This window comes from Etheostoma spectabile, chromosome 18, assembly GCF_008692095.1.
Source record: "Etheostoma spectabile isolate EspeVRDwgs_2016 chromosome 18, UIUC_Espe_1.0, whole genome shotgun sequence".
Classification (NCBI taxonomy): Eukaryota; Metazoa; Chordata; class Actinopteri; order Perciformes; family Percidae; genus Etheostoma; species Etheostoma spectabile.
In genome coordinates, this window is record NC_045750.1 from 12,422,229 (window position 1) to 12,432,727 (window position 10,499).

The window sequence follows — 10,499 nt, forward strand, 5'->3', positions numbered from 1 at the left end:
TTTCAGTTCCTGTTATCATTTCTTGATTTAAACGCATAAAGGCAACATACGGAACTGCTATCCTCTCAGATGCACAAATCAAGGGTTTAATGAAGAGTTTGGGCTATTTTCACTGTACCAAAAAAAAAAAAAAACCTCTGAGGGACACATTGTTTTTTGTTTATTTTGTCACGGAGTACAATTTATTGATCAGCCTTTGCCAATAAACGAACCAGCCCTATAGCGGCATTTCCTCGATAGTTGGTCAATGCATCATGCCCAGCCATTATTGCCCGTCCCGCTACGTGTCCTTTTTTATAAATCTTTTTATTTGCAAAAAAGAAAATCAATTGCTTACGGACATTTGGCAACAAACATTTTTTATATACTGTATATTATATATTAAGAGGTACGTATAAATGAGGTATGTGCATGCAAAAGTATACAGGCTAATTTGCCATCAGCTCTTCTCATTATACTCCAAAATGCTGAGAGCTCAAACAATGGAGCAGGGTTAGTTATGGAAGATGCAGTTCCTTCTTAATTTTAGGGAAGTGTCTTGATTCTTTTAAAATAAAACACCAAAGCATCCCATCTCCTATGGAATTTGTTGATCGACCCTCTACCGGAATATTTAATATTTTCTAATCAAATGATGTGAATTCATGCTAGGCAGTATGGAATTTAACCTATTTACAAAACTGACATCATACCAGTTGGGAACATACACACAAGCAAGTATAACTTGAGTCTTAAAAAGGGAGCCAGCTACTATGATAAATCGACCTTGTGGGTCTGATATTGACTCATTAAGGGTAAACTGCATCTTTTTATGGATCAATAACGTTGTTCCTCTTGCTTTAGCTAGTGTCAAAAGGTGAATGATAGATCTGTCCAACCCATGGTTTTTTAAGTTTGAGATGGTCTGCTGTTATCAGATGCGTTTCTAGGAGAAATACTATTTCGGTTTTTCATTTCTTAAGATAGGTGCAAATATCCTCGCCGGTTCACTTGTTGTCTCAATCTTTTAAATTCCAACTCGAAAAGCGGACTACGGATTCTCCTATTTTAGCATTGCTACTCGATGTATCATCATTTTGTTCAGGATTGTGGTGCGTACAATGCTAGTTTAACTTTCCAACTCTGCAAAAGTAACTGATTGACTGAGGGTTGTTTTATCTACAAACCTACATAAACAACATAATCCTTAAAGGGCCCATATTATGGAAATTTCTGGGATTTGGGGTGTTATTTTGTATCTCCGGTGCTTCCACACGCACGCAAACTTGGGAAAAAAATCAAACATCCATGCTGTTTTGAGTGAGACATGTATCCTGCCTTCAGTCTCCGGGTGAGCTGGTTAAAAAAAAAAGTCCCTATGTCTCCACCCACCAGGAATATAGGCAACTTCTCGGATATCCGCCATGCTGTTATTGATTCGGAGCACTGGTTTAGGGGACACCACGTCAAAATACCACGGAAAGTGTTTTGTTGTTGGCTGTAAAGACAAGCACAAAACACTCCATCGCGTCCCAGCCGCAGAAGACAGAAGAGCGGCGTGGGTTGTAACACACGTTATAATGCTCGCTTAGTTGCTAGCGTGGCACGCCCTCATACAACCGACTAGCTAGAAGTACTTACTGCGCATGTGCGACTCCCAACAAAGATGGTACAGAAGTGAGATGCCTCACTCTGTAGCTAAAACAGAGAGCTCAGCACACAGGGTGAAAAGAGGAGCTGCAGCAATGTGCAGTACAACAAAAATATGGTGTTTTCTGAAAAATAAATCCCATAAACCTATTCTGGTACAACCTCTAAATACAATTATGAACCTGTAAAGGAGCTTAACATGAGCACTTTAATGGCAGCAGTGGTCCTAAAACCCAGAAGAACTAATTTTCCCTCAATGTTTACCTCCCCAACTGAGGCAAACTGCTCCCTCTCATTCACCTTGCAGGTCTCCCGATAGACCATCCTTTGACTCTCACACTTTCATACATTTATGAATGCACTGTCAGCATGTGTTTGCATGTGTGATGATGGCCACACGTCTCTCCCCACACTCTGTGTATCTTCCTGCCCTCTGCTGTCTCTCTCCTGCAGGGTCCTTGTCTGTCTCTAACGAAGCATGGCTACCTCTGTCCTCTTTTCTCTGCAGAAGAAAGAGATACTACTCATCTCCCCCCCCCCCCCCCCCCCCCCCCCCCCTCCTGTCTATGCTGTGTTTTGTCTCATCCTTTTCTTTCTGTTCACTAATTTTTAACTAACTAACTAACTTTACATTTCCTTCATCAAGGTGTAACTCACACAGGTATTTAGCTTTGCATGGGGCCCGTTTGAACGTGGAGTTGTTTAGCGTGTGAAAGGGCAGGCAGTTTGTCCACTAAACGCAGAAAGTAGTTTTTTTCTTTGGTTGACGATTGAATTGGATGAATACGTGTGTTGAACTGTGAGTCTGCGCCAGCTGGAGCTGCTGGCAAAGTGAGAGAGAGGGGCGGCGTATTCACATAGTGTTGTGGTATTTGCCAGGTGTCAGTGATGTTATAAATAAGGTGATGTGACGCCTCAGCCTCAGTCGCTGTCTGCCCCATCATACACGCTATCTCTGGATTCTGTGTGCGTGCGTGCGTGCGTGTGTGTGTCAATCTGAATTTGTTGTTTTCATCTTTATTGCTCTACCTGAGGCCTTCAGTGTGTCTGTTTGCATGTGAGGAAGGACTGTTTGTGTATGTGTGTGTATACATGTGTGCTCTTGCAGCTGCAGCTTTACAACTTTCATTACAGTAGAGTCAAAGCACGGTGACTAAACAGGTGCGTTTACCTCTTTGTGATATGACACACATACCAATGAAACACCTTTGTTTCATTCTAAATTACATGGTTAACATGGTTAGTAGTACTGGGGCTTATATATAGTATATATAGTTTGACAAACTTAGTGAGATCTTTATTTAGGAGAAAACTCTGATGCAGGTTAGGGGTCCGTTTCACAAAAGCTGTTTGGGAGCGCAGCTTACACGCAGATCGCAAACTGCAGCTGTATCATGTTTCACAAATGACTGTCTCTTCCAAGTTGCAGATACATTTGTGAGACTTCCAGGGCTGATTCTTGCAGTCTAAACAGTTACAGCACCTCCAAGCTCATCTGCTTAAACATATGCTCTTGTTTGTAAAGCAGGTTTCTGTTTCACCTTTGTCGTTTCCGCTGTTTTTTTCAGCTGAATTGTGTTAAATTTAAATAGCATATGCATCTCTAGATAAAACAATAGGCAAGAGACTGCATTCATTTTGATTCAGTGAGATAGGATCGTTGCCTGTTTCTTTTCTCCCAGGGTAATCTTACTGACAAAAGGTCCGCTCTATTATTTGGTTAATAGAGTTATGCTGCTGACATCAAAGGTTTGATCAGATTTGAAAGATAAATATGTGCTGGTTTTATTTCAGTAGCTTATTAATCTCATCTCGGCTCAATTGTCCCAAATGTATTTCTCAACTGATTTCCCATTTCTCTCCTCAACCCAGTTCTCTCCATCCCAACAAACCCCTATTTCCCATCCCAATACTTTCTCTCTCGTTTATCGCCATTTCCTCAGTTCCCTCCTGTCGCCTGGAGTTATTTCTTACCCCTCTTTATCTCTCTTCATCCAACTTGCAACTCATTTTTTTTTTTGTTTGTACTCCTCGGGACTTCACCTCCCCCCCCCCCCCCCCACACTCCTTGTCCTGTTTCCTTTTCCGTCATCTCCATCCCTTGACCTTGTGCACCATACTGACCTCCTCCTTTCGTTTCTCCCTTGGCTCCAGACCCATTACTTCGGGCTGTGGTTCCATGGAAAGACCCAGGCCCCGGCCCATCGCTGGGTGGAGCTGGAGAAACCCCTCAAGAAGCAACTGGACAAGTTTGGCAATGAGCCACTGCTCTTCTTCGGAGTCATGTTCTACGTGCCCAGTGTTTCCCGGCTGGAGCAAGAAGCCACCAGGTAAAGAGTCTCCAAACACCACTTACAGTTTGTCAGACATTTGCATTTATTTTATATATTCTAAATTCAGTTACAACAGTGCCTTCTCATTATCTTTGTCTGCATTTCCTGTGACATGTACATAAAAATAGTCATATTGTGTGTGCTGTGTCTGTGATGAGAAGTTTTCAAGTAAAGAAAATATATATTGCCATGGTAACAGTGTCTTACTGACACTGATCGACGGTATACGAAGAAACTGAATCTTGCTGTGATCTTTTGAATGCACCTGGTCACAGATGGGTAAATTTACTGTGGTACAGACCTCTCAGTCACATCTTTAGCACTAGGCTTGTTCGAGCTGAGTCGAGATGAGCCACGCCTGCGCAAAAAACAATCACCGGCGATTGGCACAAAGTGCATGCTGGTTAGACTTGATCCCGCTCTAAGGTCACGCACACGTGAGCAACAATAACCTCACAAGACCGAGGGGCTCAGAGGTTTGAGAGCCAGGTGCCTCCACCGTCTTCAAGGGCGTGATGGAAAACACCTGGCTCTTATCTGAACAGCTGATTGGTTTAGAATTGATGTCAATTTAGTCTGATTACTAGTGTCAATTTAGTCTGATTATCAACGTGTGTGTGTGTCCGTCCTTTGGTGCATACTTGTCAGGTGTGCTCTGTTTTCCAGTCAGTGTAGAGAGGAATCTGGGCTGGGGTCCAAGCTGACTATCAACAGCACATTGCCAGAACCCGGGACAAGAAGCCAACACATCCACTCAATCTTTATCCTCCTCCTTCTCCCTCTCCACTCCTCCTCTTTTTCCCCCTCCTAATCACTGGAGCTTGTCGTGTTGTATTACAGACTTTTTATACATAGTTTTTTTCCCTACTTGATGCCATTTTGCTGTTTTGTCTCTCCGTTTCATTTACTTTCACAAATGTTTGTAATCTGTTATCAGATGTGTCAGTGACTTAATCAGTGTTTTTGTATGAGAAGAACGTTGTTCTTTCCCTGATTTGGAGGTGTGGAGATGTTTTTTTTTTTTGGTTTTGTAGTGGAGTTCCTGTCTAAAAGGCTACACGTGGCCACCACCCTTAAAATGACACTGCTGTTTAGCTATGTTAATTAATTCTCCGTTGACAACACCAGCGCATACTATATATAATATATTATATATATATATATATATATATATATATACTGCAGGTGTGAATAGTAAATATACCTGTGTTATGTGTGCTTTACTTCAAAGCTCTGTCCTCATCACAGACGACAGCTAAGAACTGATGACTAACCCGAATGTGTTCAAAGTGTGCCAAAGACCAACCTGTGTGTGGTGTGTGTTGTGGGTGTGTGTGTGTGTGGGTGTGGTGTGTGGTGTGTGTGTGTGTGTGTGTGTGTGTGTGTGTGTGTGTTGTGTGTGTGTGTGTGTGTGGGTGGTGGTGTGTGTGTGTGTGTGTGTGTGTGGTGTGTGTGTGTGTGTGTGGGTGTGTGTGGGTGTGTGGGTGTGTGGGTGTGTGGTGTGTGTGGTGTGTGTGGTGTGTGTTGACTTGTCTCTTAATTTTGGACTTGCATAGTTGCAGTATTAACAGTTTTATGAGTTTGTTATTCACATGAAATTATGTTTTATTGCAGTAGCTGAAACAGTGTTCTGTGAAGCATCTGTGCACCACCGCTGTGTGTGATCTTACACACTACACACTGTACGCTTCAGTGTCTAGCACTTGCTGCTGTCGGGAAGAGGAGGGAGAGGGGAGATAAAAGGAAAGGAAAGGCCTCCCACACAGGCAGATACAAGACTTAGAAGCTCCATTTGTTCTTCAAAGCCACTGCCGGGTTCAGATGGATGTCTGCACTTGGCTGTTTGATGTCTGTTCATCATAGCCTTACATCTCTGCCTCTGTCCCAGCTTTGCCTGATGCTGGGCCTCATGGGGCTGGAGAGGAGCGCAGCTGCCATACGAGAGGCTAAAGCTGTCTGCTACCGTGCGATTTCTGCCTTGGCTAATATCGTAGCACCGCAGATGCTGCGTCTGTTATCGCTGGTGATTCTGCTAGCCTCATCTGGTTTTGTTTCTGCTTGTGTATGTGATAGGGAATACGATGAGGGAAGTTTTGATAGGAAGAACGTTTACTCATTAGAAGCACCACATATTATGTGGGCTCAAATAATAAAGTTTAAAAAGTACACAAAAATATTGTCAATACTTTTCCGGGTTTCTTGTTATGACTGACTCATCTTTTTTCATCTATCCCTGCAGCACCCGTTCATCATCATCCTCTCTCCCTCCTCCTCCTCCTCCTCCTCCATCCTCCTCCTCTCCGGACATCTTTGGGAATGGGCCAGCGCTTGCCAGGGTGCATCTTCCACCCTGTGTGTTGGCTGGCGCGCGTGCGAGAGTGGAGGGCGACGGCCAGGTCATAGAGCCTGCCTGTCTCTCCGCTTCCTTGCCCCCAAGTGACTTTGACCTGACTCAACCGGGACCTCCATTCAGCCATGCCTTCCGGCTGAAGCTGGACGCAGCGGCGCTACAATGTCCTGAGCAAGAACTACTTGTACACGGATCGCCTGCTGGACAGCAATGTGATTGAATGCACTCTTTCAGTGGAGAGTACAGGACAGGAATGTCTGGAGGCGGTGGCCCAAAGGCTGGAGCCGGGAGGTGAGGCGGAGTTTTTTATTATTATGTGACCATGTACTGCTTGTGTTCAACTCATATGTCAGCTAATATTTGGATGTTTTTGGAGGTTTGTAATTGATCTAAGTAAAAGCAATCTGTACATCCATCCATCTTCATCCACTTATTTGATATGGGTTGCGGCGGCAGCAGCCCAGCAGGGGACCCCAAACTTCCCTTTCCCGAGCCACATTAACCAGCTCCGACTGGGGGATCCCGAGGCGTTCCCAGGCCAGGTTGGAGATATAATCTCTCCACTAGTCCTGGGTCTTCCCGAGACCTCCTCCCAGCTGGACGTGCCTGGAACACCTCTTAGGGAGGCGCCCAGGAGGCAATGTGTACAACATTTTGTAAAAGCAGATTTTTCAGTTCCTGTTATCATTTCTTGATTTAAAACGCATAAAGGCAACATACGGAACGCTATCCTCTCAGATGCACAAATCAAGGGTTTAATGAAGAGTTTGGGCTATTTTCACTGTACCACAAAAAAAAAAAAAACCTCTGAGGGACACATTGTTTTTTGTTTATTTTGTCACGGAGTACAATTTATTGATCAGCCTTTGCCAATAAACGAACCAGCCCTATAGCGGCATTTCCTCGATAGTTGGTCAATGCATCATGCCCAGGCATTATTGCCCGTCCCGCTACGTGTCCTTTTTTATAAATCTTTTATTTGCAAAAAAGAAAATCAATTGCTTCGGACATTGGCAACAACATTTTTATATACTGTATATTATATTAAGAGGACGTATAAATGAGGTATGTGCATGCAAAGTATCAGGCTAATTTGCCATCAGCTCTTCTCATTATACTCCAAAATGCTGAGAGCTCAAACAATGGGCAGGGTTAGTTATGGAAGATGCAGTTCCTTCTTAATTTTAGGGAAGTGTCTTGATTCTTTAAAATAAAACACCAAAGCATCCCATTCCTATGGAATTTGTTGATCGACCCTCTAACCGGAATATTTAATATTTTCTAATCAAATGATGTGAATTCTGCTAGGCAGTATGGAATTAACCTATTTACAAAACTGACATCATACCAGTTGGGAACATACACACAAGCAAGTATAACTTGAGTCTTAAAAAGGGAGCCAGCTACTATGATAAATCGACCTTGTGGGTCTGATATTGACTCATTAAGGGTAAACTGATCTTTTTATGGATCATAACGTTGTTCCTCTTGCTAGCTAGTGTCAAAAGGTGATGATAGAGATGTCCAACCCATGTTTTTTAAGTTTGAGATGGTCTGCTGTTATCAGATGCGTTTCTAGGAGAAATACTATTTCGGTTTTCATTTCTTAAGATAGGTGCAATATCCTCGCCGGTTCACTTGTTGTCTCAATCTTTTAAATTCCAACTCGAAAAGCGGACTACGGATTCCTATTTAGCATGCTACTCGATGTATCATCATTTTGTTCAGGATTGTGGTGCGTACAATGCTAGTTTAACTTTCCAACTCTGCAAAAGTAACTGATTGACTGAGGGTTGTTTTATCTACAAACCTACAAAACAACCTAATCCTTAAAGGGCCCATATATGGAAATTTCTGGGATTTTGGGTGTTATTTTGTATCTCCGGTGCTTCCACACGCACGCAAACTTGGGAAAAAAATCAAACATCCATGCTGTTTTGAGTGAGACATGTATCCTGCCTTCAGTCATCTCCGGGTGAGCTGGTTAAAAAAAAAATCCCTATGTCTCCCACCCACCAGGAATATAGGCAACTCTCGGATATCCGCCATGCTGTTTTGATTCGAGCACTGGTTTAGGGGAACACGTCAAAATACCACGGAAATGTGTTTGTTGTTGGCTGTTAAAGCAAGCACAAAACACTCCATCGCGTCCCAGCCGCAGAAGACAGAAGAGCGGCGGGGTTGTAACACACGTATAATGCTCGCTTAGTTGCTAGCGTGGCACGCCCTCATACAACCGACTAGCTAGAAGTACTTACTGCGCATGTGCGACTCCCAACAAAGATGGTACAGAAGTGAGATGCCTCACTCTGTAGCTAAACAGAGAGCTCAGCACACGGGTGAAAAGAGGAGCTGCAGCAATGTGCAGTACAAACAAAATATGGTGTTTTCTGAAAAATAAATCCCATAAACCTATTCTGGTACAACCTCTAAATACATATGAACCTGAAAGGAGCTTAACATGAGCACTTTAATGGCAGCAGTGGTCCTAAAACCAGAAGAACTAATTTTCCCTCAATGTTTACCTCCAACTGAGGCAAACTGCTCCCTCTCATTCACCTTGCAGGTCTCCCGATAGACATCCCTTTGACTCTCACACTTTCATACATTATAATGCACTGTCAGCATGTGTTTGCATGTGTGATGATGGCCACACGTCTCCCCCACACTCTGTGTATCTTCCTGCCTCTGCTGTCTCTCTCCTGCAGGGTCCTTGTCTGTCTAACGAAGCATGGCTACCTCTGTCCTCTTTTCTATACACACACACACACACACACACACACACACACACACACACACACACACACTTGCCCCTTGCTGATTCAACACATTTCAAAGTGAAATCCTCTTGCCTCCCACACAAGCCGTCTGGACCCATCCAGGGTTGAGGGGGTGGTCAGGGTCATACCACTACAGTGGTGGAGGAGGGGTTGAAGCATATGTACACACACATTCATGCATGCATGCACATATGCTTGCAGGCTTGTTGTCCGGGCCACTTGGACATCTGGCAGCATGTCTTGAGCGGGGTTTGAACATGTGTGGGCATATAAAGGGCCCTTTGTGCCTGTGTGGCTGCCTGGAGTGCCAGCAGAGCACTCTGCCATGGTGGAAGTCACAAGTAACTCTTAGTGAGGACAGCTCTAACTCATGTCTGTGTGTGTACATTCACCTGTTATTACAGCACAGTGATGTCAGTCATTCTGACATGTGTGCCAGGTGTGTGCCATCATAAGGACTTCTTTGTGGACACGTTTTTGTAGGCGTATGAGTGATAGTCCATGTGGCCAGTACATTATTAAGTTGTTAATTAAGATTAAGATTTACCCAAATTACAGAAACATGTACTTTTGGTTTTGTTAACCCAGGTTTTTTAGATATGGGTTTGAGGTTCGGCTCCCATTCCATTACAACAGAGGTTAATAGAATGGGATTTTTGCACTGGAAAATGACTTACAGCAGTACGTCTTTCCAGGGACAGTGTTTGCATTTACTCTGGATAATCGACAGAACTCGCTGTCAGCAGTTTTCAGCTGAACTACTTTTCTACCGAAGAAATCTTGTGATCATTGTCTGCAAAGTATAAACATATTTTAGGACAGGATTGTGTTTATTTTTCAAATACTGAGATATTAACTTCAAGTGAGTTGTTTCTCTCTAAATGGATTTCTTCCCTAAATTTAATCCTTCATATTGCCTCATGTGGACTTTATATGTGGCTAAGATCATTTTTAGTTACATGTCTATGTTGTGTAAAGCCTCATGCATTAATCAAGGTTTTACATTGAACGTGTTGAATTTGTACTAGGGCTGCACGATTATGGCCAAAATGATAATCACGATTACTTTGATCAAAATTTTGATCGCGATTATTTCACGATATTTGTGATTTAGCCAAACAAATTGTATTGTCACATAGGCTATTTATAACTGCGAGAGGAGTGTGAGGACGCTACTCACAGGGAGACGGCTGACTCATCATGAACGGGTCCAGCAGGGTCGAACGGCGGATACACACGACGTGTGTATGAAACGTCTGTATCGATCAACGGCGTGAATTTTATGAACTATGATTTTCTGGCCATGGGTCACATCTCTGGTCCAGGTCCAGCAGGCTCCGTCTCACACACTGTTACTTTACCAACTGAAGTTAGTTGCATTCAATAACTTCTTCTGTGTTCTTCGCC

General features: G+C 43.4%; 1 protein-coding gene across 2 annotated transcripts in view; it reads left to right on the forward strand.

Moving 5' to 3' along the window:
- Positions 1–10,499, forward strand: part of LOC116706202 (tyrosine-protein phosphatase non-receptor type 14) — a 54,253-nt gene that overhangs the window by 11,615 nt on the left and 32,139 nt on the right. For both annotated transcript variants that reach the window (XM_032542895.1, XM_032542894.1), the window contains exon 3: positions 3,784–3,959. In XM_032542895.1, the coding sequence (XP_032398786.1) occupies positions 3,784–3,959 (176 nt within the window). The remainder of the gene's footprint in view (positions 1–3,783; positions 3,960–10,499) is intronic.